Source organism: Nannospalax galili, unplaced genomic scaffold, assembly GCF_000622305.1.
Source record: "Nannospalax galili isolate Female #2095 unplaced genomic scaffold, S.galili_v1.0 scaffold536, whole genome shotgun sequence".
NCBI classification, from domain to species: Eukaryota; Metazoa; Chordata; class Mammalia; order Rodentia; family Spalacidae; genus Nannospalax; species Nannospalax galili.
In genome coordinates this window covers 592,810-609,473 of record NW_008337057.1, presented here as the reverse complement: position 1 = coordinate 609,473, position 16,664 = coordinate 592,810, and the positions used below count along the sequence as shown (strand labels likewise).

The window sequence follows — 16,664 nt, the reverse complement described above, 5'->3', positions numbered from 1 at the left end:
CATGACTGCAGTAACCCATATGGCTGCCCAAGCTACCACCCAAGACCAAATCAAGACCATGTTCCTGGTCCACACCATCAGAGGACTTCCAATGGATCCTGAAGTTCCCAGTCCCATCATGACCCCTCTCAGCAGGAAGCAGTTGGAAAGACTTAGAGAACTCCCACCCCAATCTATTCCTCTTCAGGGTCTGGAATAAAGGGAGATTGCACAGAAAAACCCCAGACCAGTTATAAGCCCCTCCCCTCCATGGGCCTTATTGGAGCAGTGTTGTCAGCCCTTATTTTGGAAATGTGGCCCCAGAACAAACTCCCCCTGCTCCTAACCATAAAGCAATTCCTGTTCTGTAAACAGGTTCTTCTACCAGAGACCCTTATGGGAACAGTGTGAGTCCTAAGTCCTTTACAAACGTCCCTATCCAACCCCCCAACTTTATCTTTGCATACAAACATACTTAAACTCCCCTGAAGTTGACTGGTGGAGCTGCTGCACTGATTCCCACCAATCAGTTCCTACCCCTCATTGACTATAGTAAGGGTCAATTTGGATGGTCGTGGTTCGTTGCTTTTTTTTTCTGCCTGCGACCCCTATTCCTAACAACTCTAGGCTATGCCAAGTTGACAGTTAAAGCTAACCAGGACAGGTGTCTACCTCTTCATGGCTCTCTGTGAACACACCCATAGTTTGCTGTGGCACCCACCTCTCCATGGTCCTCTGTGAACGAACACACCCATAGTTCACTATGGCACCTGCTACTCCATGACCCACCTGTCTAGGTGCAGTCCCATCACGCTACCCAGCTCACCTTGCCAGTCGACTCGGTGCCCCGTAGGATGCACAGATACACAATCAGCCAGGCCAGGGTGAGGCACAGAGCTGACTCCCACTGCACATTTCCGTTCTCCTGGATGGACGGTGAGATGTTGAGTGTTTTCCTGTACCAGAAATACTGCGTGGACGAAGCCTTCTCACACTCCTCATCATAGCCTGTGCGGTTGCCATTCAGTGGGCAGACAGACCATGGCAAGGGATCCTTTGGACCAAGCAAGAATTGAAAGAGGTAAGGGGAAGGCCAACGTCTGGGAGGCACCCTTGGCAGGAGGATCTTGGAAGAGAAGGAAGCTGGTCCCCCAAGGGTAGATGGCTGCAGCTTCCAAAGCTGACAGGGTTGTTGGGGGCATGGATGGGCTAGAGAAGGAATGGTATGGTTTGGATGTTGAACATTCCCCAAAGGTCCAGACCTAGAGGCTGGGTCCTCTGGATGGCTGTATGAGGAGGTGCTGCTGAGCTTTAGGAGCTGGGGGTTAAGTGAGAAGCTGTTATGTCATTGGGGGTATGCTTTCCAAGGGACTATGCCTCTTGCTCTCTATTCTTGTTTGATCCTGACCATTTCTCCTATATGTGCTTTCTCCCTGATGTTCTGCTATCTCTCACCTTCAGTAGAGGCCAAACCTGTGGGGCCATCTGATTTTGCACTTTGAAACTTCTGAGCTGTGAATGAACAGAACTTTGCCTCTGGTATTTTGATGTAGTGGTGTAAATCAGAGTAATGTGTTATTTATTGCAGTCCTGAAGTGATTGTGACTCTTTGATGGGTCTAGAAGACTCTGTTTCTAGTATTGGATGGACAATGGCCAGACCAGCTATGACACTAGAACTCTGATCCAGCACCTATGCAGCAACCAACCCAGGAGCTTAACCACCAAGTTCAGAAGCAGGATGGTCAGGACTTGTCAGTGACTTGTGGAGTCTTGTTATTTTCCTCCAAACTCAGAATAAGCCAGAGAAAACAAATGTGCTCTGCAAGCTACCAAACAGTTGGCTCACCTCCAGCTTTCCCAAGCCAACAATGGAGTAGACAGGTGTTTCCTTCCATGGACATTGGGTGTGGAAACGAGAGGGAGATAAGGGTCAGCACCTTGAAGCCACCAATGCCTTGAGCCCAAAATATTGGCACTAGTGACTTTGAGCATAAATCCATTGCCTGAGTTTGGCAGTTAGATGCTGCACTCTGTAGGGTGGAGCCAGTGAAGCCCTCTTCTGCTTTAGTTAGTTTGAACTGGGTTCTCTGGCACTTCTGAACAAAGGGGCTGAAATTATGTCTGTTCAATGATGATAACCCAAGGCCAAGTGCTCAACAGAGGTATTGACCAGGGTCAGATGGTGGTGTGGGAATAAGCCTGCTGTGCTAAGACCAGTCCCCTGTTAACTAGGTTGAATGTATCTGGGTTCGATGAGCTCAGATTAAAAATTTTGGATTTATTTGTATTTATTTTATGTGTCTAAGTGTTTTGCCTACATGTATTTAAGTGCATGCAGTGCCCGAAGAGGCCAGTAGAAGGCATAAGTTCCCCTGAAACTAGAGTTAAGGATGGATGTGGGTGCTGGGAACCTAACCCAGGTCCTCTGTGAGAGCAGCCAGGGCTCTTAACTGCCGAGCCAGCTCTCCAGCCCCATGAGCTCAGATTTGTTGCACAAAAATGTTCTACAAACAGAAACAAGTCTCAGCAACCTCTTGGTTTCACAGTCACATTTCACCCAACGCCCAGTGGCATCACCCAGCGGGCCATGGCTACTGTATGTGACAGCAGGAGCCAGGTCTGCACTTCCAAGAGTACTTATCTCTGTGTGCGTAAGACCCTGGCTCCAAGAAGACCTTGCTGGTGGATATGAGAGCTGTCTTCCAGCTCTGACCTGGACATTCCACAGATATCCACCCACTGCTCCTCATCTCTCTGATTCCTGGACCAGTTTCTCTGCCTGTGCGTGGAACACCTCAATCTTAGAAGCCTAGTACATGACTGGAAATGCTCACCTATCCCTCAAGCTCCCTTCAGGCTGTAATTCTCAGACTTTTCCCCTCCTCCCAGCAGGGAACACTGCATCCTCTTCCTTTCTTACTCCTGCTCTGGCCATGACTCAGCTCACCTGGAAGGAGTGGAAGAGGTACCAGACAGCCCAGGTGTTGATGACGTTGTAATAGACAGAGACCAAGAAGGAGACCACCAAGCTAGCAATCCCTGCAAGGAATCAGAGGGGGGGGGGCTGAGGACCAGGTATGGGTGGCCCAACATGTGGGCCTAGCTTACTCCTAGGACAGACCTGACATGCCCACTCAGGGCAGAAACGTGTCCCCTCCATGTTTTTATCTATGACCTGTTCCCAAGATTTCTTCCCTCAACCACTTGTTATTTGGAATTGCTGTTGACAGTTTTCTGACATCTAGGTGCCAGGTCCCAGGCACAGTACTTCATGTATCTTTTGTCCTCACTACAGTATCATCCTTATTTCATAAAGGAGAAAACTGAGGCACTGAGCTTATCCAAGACCACCCAGTAGAATTAGGATGCAAGCACCGTGGGAGAAGTGCCATCCATATGATTTTTTAAAAAAATATTATTTTATGTGTACAAGTGTATTGCCTGCATGTATGTGAGTGCACCCATGTCGTACAGTGCTGCAAAGGTCAGAAGAGGGCATTGGATTCCCCTGGAACTGCCATGTGGGTGCTGGGAATCGAACCCCGGTCCTCTACAAGAGCAGTCAGTGCTCTTAACCGCTGAGCCATCACTCCAGCCCATGTCCATATGATTGATGTGACAATCACTCCATTTAGAGGTTGAGTCACTGAGGTCAAACTCATCTCTCTGGTGTCAGGAGCGAAGGGATAAGGCTGAGGTGTGAGTCATGGAAGACACTGGCTCCACTGCCCTAGGCAGACTTGTGAAGGACCTAGAGTGGTACTGTGGACAGAGGGAGGGTGTGCCACCAGGTTGCTCGGGAGTGGACTCACATTGGCCCTCAGGAGCACCGTCCTCAGCTCTTCCTATCCCACATGTACACAGGACAGCTCTAAGTTGCTGACATTGATCTTGGTGGAGTGCACCAATATCAAAACCACCACAGAGTAATTCCCTCCCAACCTGCTGGGACTGCAGCCAGTAAGTGGGTGCTATGCTGGATAGTTTCAGTCGTTAACTTGACGTACTTGGGAAAAGGAAATTTCAGTTGGGAGATTTCTTCCATCAGATTGGTCTGTGGGCATGTCTGGGAAGCATTTTCTTGATTGCTAAGTGATATAGGAGGAACCCAGCTCACTGTGGGCAGTGCCACTCCTGGAAAGGTGGTTCAGGGTTGAATAAAAAAGTAGGTGGAGGTCAGGAAAGTAAGCCAGTAAGCAGCGTTCCTCCATGGTCTCTGCCTCAGTTCCCGTCTACAAGTTCCTGCCCTAAGATCCTGCCTGGCTTCCCTCCATGATGGACTGTGAGCTGTAAGGTGAACCCTTTTCTCTCCAAGTTGCTTTGGTCATGGTGCTTATCATGGCAATAGAAAGTGAAATAGGGCAGGTGCCTCATCTCTTAGGGGCCCAGCAAGCTGCTTTCTTCCTACTCAACTGTATTGACCCCTCCTCACTCTTGAATCATTTCCTTCCTTTCTGGGCAGGAAGTTGTACAGAAAAACCAAGGCCATTGAAAGTGCTGGCTCCTGGACATTTACAGAGCAAATGAACTGTGTCCTGGAGGAGCCAGGGGACAGTGACTGGAGGTCACTCTGGAAAGGCCTTGGGGAAGCAGGTCCACCTGGCATGGACAGGGGCCTTGGCTTCCACAGCCTGGCAACATTGATGGTGCCCCACAGCCCCTGAGTGGTATGGTGGTGATGAAATGAGCTCACACACTTGTATGCCATGTCAGCACCAGGCACCTATTAATTGTGTGTGTCCCCAGATAGTGACTGACTGGGACTGAATGAGTGCTCCTGAGGCAGTCAGCTATGTCCAACCTTTCACTGACTTCCAAGCTGAGGCCCAAAGAGGAGATGCCCTGTGGTAGGAGTTTCCCTGGGTACTGCCAGTGGAGAGTCAGAATCCAGGCCCCTCTGTACCCAAATACCATGGCAGCCCTTCCTGGGCTATTGGTCTACCTAGTCACAAGCCTTGCTCGTGAACTGTCACCTACACACCTGTGATGCCCAGGAGACATACAGGTCTCTGGCAGGGGGAAAGGATTCCACATACCGACACCACTGAGGTAGGGGCTGATGGTCCTCCAGGCACCGATGCTTCCCTGCCTCATGCGCTGCCCCACAGCCAGCTCCAGGTACAAGAGTGGCATCCCTTCCACGATGAGCATGATGATGTAGGGGACCAGGAAACTCCCTGTAGGAAGCCAGAGCTGAGCACCAGGCCAGTGTCGACAGATGGGCCTTACCTGCCCCCACTTCTGTGCACTGGCCCTCCTATCAGCCTGCCTTTCCACCATCCAGTCCTCCTTCCTCCTCATCCATCCACCCTCCAATGTTTCCACTCGGCCTTCATTCTTCTACCTGTATGTATTCCACCTTCTACATGTCCATCCCTCTGCCATCCTTCTGTCATCCCTCTGACCATCTATCTTCATCCATCCATTCCTCCATCCATTCCTCCATCCATCCATCCATCCATCCATGGATGACATGTAGTCATGTCAGTTATTTAAATCTCTGAATATTACTACCTTGGAAGGTAAAATGCCACTGACTCCAGCTCCTTGGGTGTCATCCTCCAGACCTTGGCTGGCCCAGTCCTTCTGGCAGAGCACAGATCTATCCTTTCTCTTTTTAAATTCTGTGTGTTGTTGGGGGTAGGTGTGTGTGCATACCATGGTGTGTGTGGAGGTCACAGGACAACTTTGTGGAGTTGGTTCTCTCCTTCTACTTTCATGTGGGTTCTGGGGATTGAACCCAGGCCACCAAGTTTGTGTGGCAAATGCTTTTATCCTCTAAGTCATCCTGCTGGCTGCTACCCTCTTTCTGTACTTATGGGTGATTAAAGGTTGGACCAATGAGTTACTGCATGTTTTGAACATCTCTCCTGAGTCTGTCCATCTCTCTTTTCACAGCTACATAAGGTGGTGTCTGGAACCAACCTTTGCTAAGCTTTTACTATGGTCATAGCTAAGGGTTGGATGAGAGATCAGTAAATTTGTTCCCTGCCATGGAGGGGTCAACTGGTCAGCAAGATGGTGGATACTTCATAGTTGCCTCGACTGCAGAATGTACCTTCAGGCCTGATGTCTTCAGTGATGGCTTGGTGGCTTGGCAAGTATGGGATGGGTGAGCTAGGAGAATCCCCAGGACCCAGAGCTTCAGACCACATCCTCCTTTTACAGAGAATCTCTGTGTATCTGCTTTAAATAGGTATCTTCAATCTAAAATATCATTTTGGTAACAGTGACTCAAAAATCTTCAAACCTGATCTGGAGAGATGGCTCAGTGGTTAAGAACACTGGTTGTTCTTGCAGAAGACCCGGGTTCGAATCCCAGCACCCACATGTCAGCTAATGACTGTCTGTAACTCCAGTCCCAGGGGATCCGACAGCCTCTTCTGTTCTCCAAACTGAGGCACTGAGCTTATCCAAGACCACCCAGTAGAATTAGGATGCAAGCACCGTGGGAGAAGTGCCATCCATATGATTTTTTAAAAAAATATTATTTTATGTGTACAAGTGTATTGCCTGCATGTATGTGAGTGCACCCATGTCGTACAGTGCTGCAAAGGTCAGAAGAGGGCATTGGATTCCCCTGGAACTGCCATGTGGGTGCTGGGAATCGAACCCCGGTCCTCTACAAGAGCAGTCAGTGCTCTTAACCGCTGAGCCATCACTCCAGCCCATGTCCATATGATTGATGTGACAATCACTCCATTTAGAGGTTGAGTCACTGAGGTCAAACTCATCTCTCTGGTGTCAGGAGCGAAGGGATAAGGCTGAGGTGTGAGTCATGGAAGACACTGGCTCCACTGCCCTAGGCAGACTTGTGAAGGACCTAGAGTGGTACTGTGGACAGAGGGAGGGTGTGCCACCAGGTTGCTCGGGAGTGGACTCACATTGGCCCTCAGGAGCACCGTCCTCAGCTCTTCCTATCCCACATGTACACAGGACAGCTCTAAGTTGCTGACATTGATCTTGGTGGAGTGCACCAATATCAAAACCACCACAGAGTAATTCCCTCCCAACCTGCTGGGACTGCAGCCAGTAAGTGGGTGCTATGCTGGATAGTTTCAGTCGTTAACTTGACGTACTTGGGAAAAGGAAATTTCAGTTGGGAGATTTCTTCCATCAGATTGGTCTGTGGGCATGTCTGGGAAGCATTTTCTTGATTGCTAAGTGATATAGGAGGAACCCAGCTCACTGTGGGCAGTGCCACTCCTGGAAAGGTGGTTCAGGGTTGAATAAAAAAGTAGGTGGAGGTCAGGAAAGTAAGCCAGTAAGCAGCGTTCCTCCATGGTCTCTGCCTCAGTTCCCGTCTACAAGTTCCTGCCCTAAGATCCTGCCTGGCTTCCCTCCATGATGGACTGTGAGCTGTAAGGTGAACCCTTTTCTCTCCAAGTTGCTTTGGTCATGGTGCTTATCATGGCAATAGAAAGTGAAATAGGGCAGGTGCCTCATCTCTTAGGGGCCCAGCAAGCTGCTTTCTTCCTACTCAACTGTATTGACCCCTCCTCACTCTTGAATCATTTCCTTCCTTTCTGGGCAGGAAGTTGTACAGAAAAACCAAGGCCATTGAAAGTGCTGGCTCCTGGACATTTACAGAGCAAATGAACTGTGTCCTGGAGGAGCCAGGGGACAGTGACTGGAGGTCACTCTGGAAAGGCCTTGGGGAAGCAGGTCCACCTGGCATGGACAGGGGCCTTGGCTTCCACAGCCTGGCAACATTGATGGTGCCCCACAGCCCCTGAGTGGTATGGTGGTGATGAAATGAGCTCACACACTTGTATGCCATGTCAGCACCAGGCACCTATTAATTGTGTGTGTCCCCAGATAGTGACTGACTGGGACTGAATGAGTGCTCCTGAGGCAGTCAGCTATGTCCAACCTTTCACTGACTTCCAAGCTGAGGCCCAAAGAGGAGATGCCCTGTGGTAGGAGTTTCCCTGGGTACTGCCAGTGGAGAGTCAGAATCCAGGCCCCTCTGTACCCAAATACCATGGCAGCCCTTCCTGGGCTATTGGTCTACCTAGTCACAAGCCTTGCTCGTGAACTGTCACCTACACACCTGTGATGCCCAGGAGACATACAGGTCTCTGGCAGGGGGAAAGGATTCCACATACCGACACCACTGAGGTAGGGGCTGATGGTCCTCCAGGCGCCGATGCTTCCCTGCCTCATGCGCTGCCCCACAGCCAGCTCCAGGTACAAGAGTGGCATCCCTTCCACGATGAGCATGAGGGGACCAGGGACCAGGAAACTCCCTGTAGGAAGCCAGAGCTGAGCACCAGGCCAGTGTCGACAGATGGGCCTTACCTGCCCCCACTTCTGTGCACTGGCCCTCCTATCAGCCTGCCTTTCCACCATACCTTCCTCCTTCCTCCTCATCCATCCACCCTCCAATGTTTCCACTCGGCCTTCATTCTTCTACCTGTATGTATTCCACCTTCTACATGTCCATCCCTCTGCCATCCTTCTGTCATCCCTCTGACCATCTATCTTCATCCATCCATTCCTCCATCCATTCCTCCATCCATCCATCCATCCATCCATCCATCCATCCATCCATCCATCCATGGATGACATGTAGTCATGTCAGTTATTTAAATCTCTGAATATTACTACCTTGGAAGGTAAAATGCCACTGACTCCAGCTCCTTGGGTGTCATCCTCCAGACCTTGGCTGGCCCAGTCCTTCTGGCAGAGCACAGATCTATCCTTTCTCTTTTTAAATTCTGTGTGTTGTTGGGGGTAGGTGTGTGTGCATACCATGGTGTGTGTGGAGGTCACAGGACAACTTTGTGGAGTTGGTTCTCTCCTTCTACTTTCATGTGGGTTCTGGGGATTGAACCCAGGCCACCAAGTTTGTGTGGCAAATGCTTTTATCCTCTAAGTCATCCTGCTGGCTGCTACCCTCTTTCTGTACTTATGGGTGATTAAAGGTTGGACCAATGAGTTACTGCATGTTTTGAACATCTCTCCTGAGTCTGTCCATCTCTCTTTTCACAGCTACATAAGGTGGTGTCTGGAACCAACCTTTGCTAAGCTTTTACTATGGTCATAGCTAAGGGTTGGATGAGAGATCAGTAAATTTGTTCCCTGCCATGGAGGGGTCAACTGGTCAGCAAGATGGTGGATACTTCATAGTTGCCTCGACTGCAGAATGTACCTTCAGGCCTGATGTCTTCAGTGATGGCTTGGTGGCTTGGCAAGTATGGGATGGGTGAGCTAGGAGAATCCCCAGGACCCAGAGCTTCAGACCACATCCTCCTTTTACAGAGAATCTCTGTGTATCTGCTTTAAATAGGTATCTTCAATCTAAAATATCATTTTGGTAACAGTGACTCAAAAATCTTCAAACCTGATCTGGAGAGATGGCTCAGTGGTTAAGAACACTGGTTGTTCTTGCAGAAGACCCGGGTTCGAATCCCAGCACCCACATGTCAGCTAATGACTGTCTGTAACTCCAGTCCCAGGGGATCCGACAGCCTCTTCTGTTCTCCATGGGCACTGCACAACACAGGTGCACTTACCTACATGCAGGAATACCACTCATACACATGGAATAAAAATGATAAAAAAAAAGTAAAACAAAACAAAAAGTGTTAAAGAAATCTTCAAACCTATGAATTCCTAAAGAACTGTTTGTGAATGGGGCTGTAAACACCCTCCCCACTGCCAGACACACACAGAGACAGACTAGGGTGCAGGGCTGACCACCAGGTCTGCAGTCTGCTGCATGGAGGCTGACCTCGCCTCCTCCGGGAGCCCCTGTCATCCCTCCCAGCTCATGGCTCCTTGGCTGGGGACCTGGGAAAAGTCCAGTGGGAGAATAGCATGCCTGACATTGACAGCAGCAGGAATTGAGGGCTGCTTGCAGAGGGAACTGGTTCCTTGGCATTAAAGAAAATACGGATGCACATAGACTGGCACAAACCCTGATGATCACAAAGGCCTCTGTAGCATACATGGGTTACTTGTGCCTGGGGCTTCTCACTCAGTAGAAGTTTGCACTCTCCTGACCATAAATAGATCTTAGCACTCTCTTAAACTGTTGCAGGGCATTCTGCTCTTAAAACATTGCTCAGTCTACTCAACCTGGGCCCTCAGGTTATATTCACTGTCCCGCTTTCCTAAACCAAGTTGTGGAACTCAGGTGGCTCACTTATTGGATTATTCCTGGAGCTCCAGAATCCAGAAGTTGAACAGCTAGCCCGGAGGCCCTGCAGAGCACTGTGACAACATGATAGAAGGAACAGGAGACAGCACCTACCCACTATAGCAGGCAGACCCTGCCCATTTGTCCTGTGTGCAAGTCTGAACACAACCCTCTCACTCAGGAGGCTCTGCCAGGCTGAGACCACCCTTCACCAGCTTCCTCTCCATTCCAAAAGGAAGCTGAACCCAGGGGGTGGCTGTCCCCAGGAGATACTTGATACTAGAGGCTGTGTTCCCTTAGCTGTGTGGAGTTACACTCTAACATTCAGAGTTATAAGATAATCTCATTTTCACCAAAAGTGTTAAATAGTAACCACAACAGTGGTCCTGGCAAGGCCCATGGTCAGTTTGTCTCTGTAACAGAACCTGCTTGTTTGTCTGGTACCCAGGTTCCAGTGGAGATCCAAGGCAATGCCGAGGTGAGAGCTTGGGCACCTGCAGCTCTGCCCAGGAATCATTTTCTTTTTCTTTTTTTCCCCTGAGCCCTTCTCCAGCTCATCTCCAGTATTCTGGGTCCTGAGACCCTGAAAATATCAAGAAAGACCCCATGGTTTTCTGTTTCCTGAGAGGCAGCGAGGTAGGAGGGACCAAGATGAAAGTTCAATACCAACTGACTGCTGGTCTCTCTCCATTCCCTCTAGCATGCACACGGTGAGGACTAAGAAGATGTTTAAGGTCCAACAACAAGCTGAGGGGGTATGTGGCTCTGCTGACAGTGGCCAGTATTGTCTAACGGTGATGCCATACCATGTTCTAGTATTTTCTTCTTGTTCTTTTGTTTGTTATTTTGAGACAGGGTCTCCCTGTAGTCTCAGCTGGCCTGGAACTCGCTATGTAAACCAGGCTGGCCTTGAACTCACAGAGATCCACCTGCCTCTGCCTCCCGAGTGCTGGGATTAAAGGCGTGCACCACCACACCAGCCCAACAGTCATTTTCATCAGTCCTCCACACTCAAAACGCAGTTCAGACAAATGAGCCCTGCAATTCTTTTGTCAAGAAAATGACACAAGACCAACTGGATATCACGAACCTTAATCCACATTATGCATTTCATAGTTACACATGTACAACCGGAGGTAAAAACTTAGAGAAGGCAAGGAGGAAACCTTTATGATCCCGGGTTAGGCAAAGATGTTTTAGATACCATAGAAAGACCCTGGCTGTGGCGGAGAAGGCCAAACTTCCTCCCTGCGGGATTCTGGATGAGTTCTCTGGAGGTGACGTCTAGTGGTCCTGTAATTCATCTAGATCCCAGAGAGCCTGAAGTTTCAGCTGCTGCACCTGTACCTGCTTCATTCACACTCACCTCCACCATACATCTGGCACAGGTAGGGGAAGCGCCACACATTGCCCAGGCCCACTGCATAGGAGACACAGATAAGTAAGAACTGCATCGGGTTGCCCCACTTTGGCCGTGCCTTCTCCCTGGCCCCTGGTTCAGCATACTCTGCTCCCTCTAGTCTTCCTGGGTGCTGACCAGGGCATCTTGGGCTTCCCCAGGGCTGCAGCTCCTCGTCTTCTGGCAGGGAGGCCACATGTGCTGGTGACTCCATCCTTTGGGACAGCTCCTGCTGCAGCATACAAACCCCTCTGCTCTCCTGTGGACTCCAGGCCCCTTCAGCCTTTCTATCTCTTGGGCCTGAGCATCAGCTTTCTACTCCCCCAGGCGTGGCTCTGGCCTTCCTGATTCTCCCAGTGCCTCCTTCTCTGCTCTACACCCTCCCTCCCACCTTCCTCCCACCAACCTTTGGCCACATTCCTTTCTCTGCCCCAGGCCACTGAAACTCAAGGACGTCTGGGCTCCTCAGGCTGCTGTTAGGGGCTTCACAAATTTCCAAAGACATGATTGCATTTGCTGGAGATGGGTGGTGAGCTGGCAAGTGATCAGTTACTACAGAAAAACACTGATCTATGTTTGCCAATTCTATGGTGTGAATATTCCCACTATGGCTCATCCCTGAGCCACTAACACAGTTCACTGAGCCTACGTAGTAGTGTACCTGCCCTAGCACCTTCAATAACACAGGTAGTCTCCAGAGCATAGCTGATAATAAACAACAGTAAATAATCAGAAATGATGTGTTTTGAGTATTATCTCTGATTTAAAGAATTTATGCAGTCACTCAGACCTTAGAATGGCTGTGTTTAACAACCAGCTCACCTAAGAGAGGAAACTCAGTTCTCTGGGGTCTTGGTGGACCCAACAGCAGGAGTTTCAGCCCAACTAGATCCCACCTGAGTATTCCTAGGAGGCTGCCCAGGCCTATGAGATTTTCTGTGCATCAGACCTTCACCGTGCCCACATCAATCAGGACATAAAAGGCCAATGAGTCTGGGTTACGTGATTTTTTAAGGAAGGGGAAAAATGGGGCAACTCCCTGCTGAGTTGCATGGGTATAGGCCACTAAGCATGGCCCAGGGTTCCACATTCTTCCCCAACTAATATGAGGTCTTGCAGCTTTCAATGATTTGCTCATCCTGATGAGTCCTTTGTTAATTAATCATTTGGGTTTCCTATTCCCTAACAAGAGAAAGTCCAAACTCCTTAGCTATGGTTGCAAGGCCTCAGAGTTATTTTGCTGTTCTAGTTCTTTTTCTTTCTTTCTTTTTTTTAGAAAGATAGGATCTCACTATATACCCCTGGCTAACCTGGAACTCACTACGTAGACAAGGCTGGCCTTAAACTCACAGAGATCCAAGTGCTGGAATCAAAGGAATGTGCCAACCATGCTTGGGTTTCTTTTGAGATGGGGGTCTTGCTAAATTGCCCAGGTTGGCCTCCAATCTTCCTGCTTCAGTCTCTTAAGTAGTGGTATTATATGAGTGCCTCACCATACCTGGCTCATGTTGACTTCTTCTTTTTTAAGTACTTATTAATTATTTTTATGTATATAGGATATTGCTTGCTTGTAGGTAGGTGCACTGAAGTCATGCAATGCCCTCAGAGGTCAGAAGACGGTGTTGAGTAACCTGGAACTGGAATTGTGGTCAGCTGTTAGCCGCAATGTGGGTGCTTGGGAACCATACCTGAGTCCCCTGCAAGAACAGCCAGTGCTCTTAACTGCTCACCCCAGTCCCTCATGTTGACTTCTAATTTTAAAATTACCCTGTATCCCTGTTCAGCATGGAAGAAGCCAGAGCAGTCTGCATCCCTATTGGCAATTTGGGTAACCCCTTCAGAGGATGGTGTGATAAAAATAGGAGGTAGGCATTGGCTTGGCAGTTTGGGGTAAAGTACCAGAGGAAAAGATGCCAGTTTGTTGGGTCAAAGTCAAAATGTCTTTGGTCCTGTTAGCAACATACTCTGTTCCAAAGGCCAAAAATGTCAAAAGTATTTGGGAGTTTGTATCTAACCCTTAAAAGATTTTAGGGTTACTTCTTCAGATGGGGGTAATGTTGGAGGGGAGGGAGTGGGCATGGATTTGATCAAAACACCTTATATGCATGTATGAAATTCTCAATAAAGTTTTGTACAAGTTAAAAAAAAGTTAAAAAAAAAAAGATACTAGACATGGTGGCACATGCCTTTAATCCCAGCATTTGGGAGGCAGAGGCAGGTAGATCTCTGTGAATTCAAGGCCAGCCTGGTCTACATAGTGAGTTCTAGGACAGCTGGGGCTACAGGGAGACCCTGTCTCAAAAAGACCAGAAAAAAAAGAAAGAAAATAGAAATCTGTGAAAAATCCGGTGAAGGAGAAACTGGTTGTAGTGTTGAACAGGGATATCTATTAGTGTGAAGTGTGACAATGAATGAAAAGAGACTGAACAATTTGTATTTCTTTGGAAATTGCCATTAAATATAATTATTCAAAACAGAGAGTACAACCATAAAAGGCAAAAAGACAATGCATAAAAAAATTATACATTATACATTATTTGAGATTTGTCTTGTGGCCTAACTTGTCTTGTGGTGTTCCTGGGGAAGTTCAATGTGCTGATGTTGTATAAATGTTTTGCTTTGAAATGATATTTGACTCCTTAATCTTTATACAATGACCTTCTTGTCCTTTTCCACAGATTTTAAATTTATTTTGTTTTGTTTTTGAGACAGTTTCCCACTGTGTAGCCTAGTCCTAGAATTCATGGAACTTGCCATCTTCCTGCTGCAGCCTCTCAAATAGTGGGATTTCAGGCATGTACCACCGCATGCGGCTCTTTTTACGGTTTTTGGTGTGGTGTCTATTTGATGTGAGCAGAGGTATTCCCACTGGCCTTTTGTTCCTGCCTGTGAGGAGCAGTGTTCTCAGGCCTACACGCTCAGTCTACTTCTAGAAAGTTCTTCACAAGAAGCCTGCAGTTGTGTCTTGATTTTCTTTTCTTTTAAAATCTACCCAGTCAATCTGAATCTTTTAATGGGAGGGTTTAATCAGTTTACATCCATGGTTAGTACAGATAGGTAACAACCTTTTTTCATTTTGTTGCTTTCTATTCTACATCTCTTTTGTCCTTCTTCCTCTCTACCATTAATCTTTTCTTAAAAGTTATTTTTACTTTATGTGTGAGTGTTTTGCCTGCATGTGCATAAATGCACCCATGAATGCAGTGCCCAAAGAGGCCAGAAGAGAGTGTCAGATTCCCTAGAACTGGTGTTATGGACAGTTGTTAACAGCCATGTAGGTGCTGGGAACTGAACCCTAGTCCTTTCTCTGGAAGAGCAGCTAGTGCTCTTGACCACTGAGCCATTCTCCAGCTCTTCCTTAATCCTTTAAAAAAAGATTTGTTTTGTTTGTTTATGTGTGTGTGTATTATGTGTGTGTGAGTATATGCTCACATTTGTGCTGATGCTCGGGCCTGTGCATGCACAGAGGCCACAAGCTGTGGAATACCTTGAAGATGTTGCAGGCCTTTGTGAGATAGCCAGCTGGGCTCTGAACTCCAGTGCTCCCTCATGCTGTACTATCTGTCCGGATCCTCTATTGTTATTCTTTGTGACTTGGTTTTCTGCAGTAAGGGCTTGATTCTCTTCCCTTTCTTCTTTGTGCACCCACTTTACTTTGAGTTTCCATCTTTGTGTTTCACTTCTAGAAGGAGGATGCCCTCAGCTTTTCTTACAAGGCTGACCTAGTCGGCATGAACTTCTCAAGTTTCCTTGTCAGAGAGTCTATAACTTATTTCAGATTATTGTTATGCTGTTCCATATTATCGTCTATTGTTGATAATCTCTAAGTGTTCCTACTTTAAAGTTTATCATAAGTATGTATATTAAAAAGTAATGTATAGTTCGCTCCTCTTCTTGGTTTTAAGGCTTCCACTAGGATCTTAGACGGTATCTTCTGCAGCATAAAGACAACTATATTTGTCATTTTTTTCTTTAAATTAATTCAATTTTCCCTTAAATATATTTTAAAATGAGATTTTATATTACCATCTCTCATGTAATTTATAATATAAAGCAAATATTAAAAACTTTAAAACGACTCCTGGCACAGTAGAAACAAATTTCTGTATTCTTAGTGGTGAACATCATACTTGAAAAGCTTGGATTTTATCCACAAACTGTGCCTCAGAGCCCTAAAATTCCCTGAATTTGTCTGTAGACTGAGTCCCCATGGTTTTTAGTTGTGGTGGGGGTGTGGAGGGGGAGAAGTGTGGTTCAACCAGTGAAAAACAAAAGTCAGGCGCCATGAAGTCCCTCAGGCAGGTCGCGTACCGGTCAAGAATTCTAACTTACTGATAAACAAGTTTTATGGTTGAGACATCTGGCTTACTGATAAACAAGTTTTATGGTTGAGACATCTGGCTTACTGATAAACAAGTTTTATGGTTGAGACATCTGGCTTACTGATAAACAAGTTTTATGGTTGAGACATCTGGCTTACTGATAAACAAGTTTTATGGTTGAGACATCTGGCTTACTGATAAACAAGTTTTATGGTTGAGACATCTGGCTTACTGATAAACAAGTTTTATGGTTGAGACATCTGGCTTACTGATAAACAAGTTTTATGGTTGAGACATCTGGCTTACTGATAAACAAGTTTTATGGTTGAAACATCTGGTCATCCACGTCTGTGTCCAGAGGTCACCACCCATTTAGCCACCCTACTTTCTCATACCTTGTACCCGCTTTCCCCATAGCATTTTGTAATAGTTTGAATTAGCCAATAACCGCGCTTCTGCTTCTGTATCCCGCTTCTGCTCTATAAAAGTTCCAAAAACCCGGCCTGAGGCACGCAAGTCCTCCGAGGAGACTTTGTGCCCACAGGTACCTGTGTACTAAATAAACCTCTTGCTGTTGCAACCCGAAGGCTGACTTGTCCTCAGTGGTTTCACTCTTACAATAAAACCAGAAGAAACAGAAAATCAGGGAGAACCAATTCTTTGTCAGTGTGAGGGCTTATTTTTCTTCAACAATTATACTAGTCTTTGAAATTACACTAATTCTGTCAGTACAACTCTGAATGACATAAGAATATATCAATATATACATCTTTTATAAGAGTATGTCAATATAATAAAATGTAGGTTTCATTGTGATA

At 47.3% G+C, this 16,664-nt stretch overlaps 1 protein-coding gene across 1 annotated transcript in view; it reads right to left on the bottom strand.

Moving 5' to 3' along the window:
• The window catches only part of LOC103733165 (sodium- and chloride-dependent transporter XTRP3B), a 32,021-nt gene extending 20,178 nt beyond the window's left edge, over positions 1-11,843 (bottom strand). Inside the window, exons 1-4 of the mRNA XM_008831933.1 lie at positions 11,492-11,843; positions 5,018-5,158; positions 2,929-3,020; positions 806-1,033 (exon numbers count right to left, since the gene is read on the bottom strand). Of these exons, the coding sequence (XP_008830155.1) occupies positions 806-1,033; positions 2,929-3,020; positions 5,018-5,158; positions 11,492-11,765 (735 nt within the window). The 5' untranslated portion in view covers positions 11,766-11,843. The remainder of the gene's footprint in view (positions 1-805; positions 1,034-2,928; positions 3,021-5,017; positions 5,159-11,491) is intronic.
• Between the last annotated feature and the right edge of the window lie 4,821 nt (positions 11,844-16,664).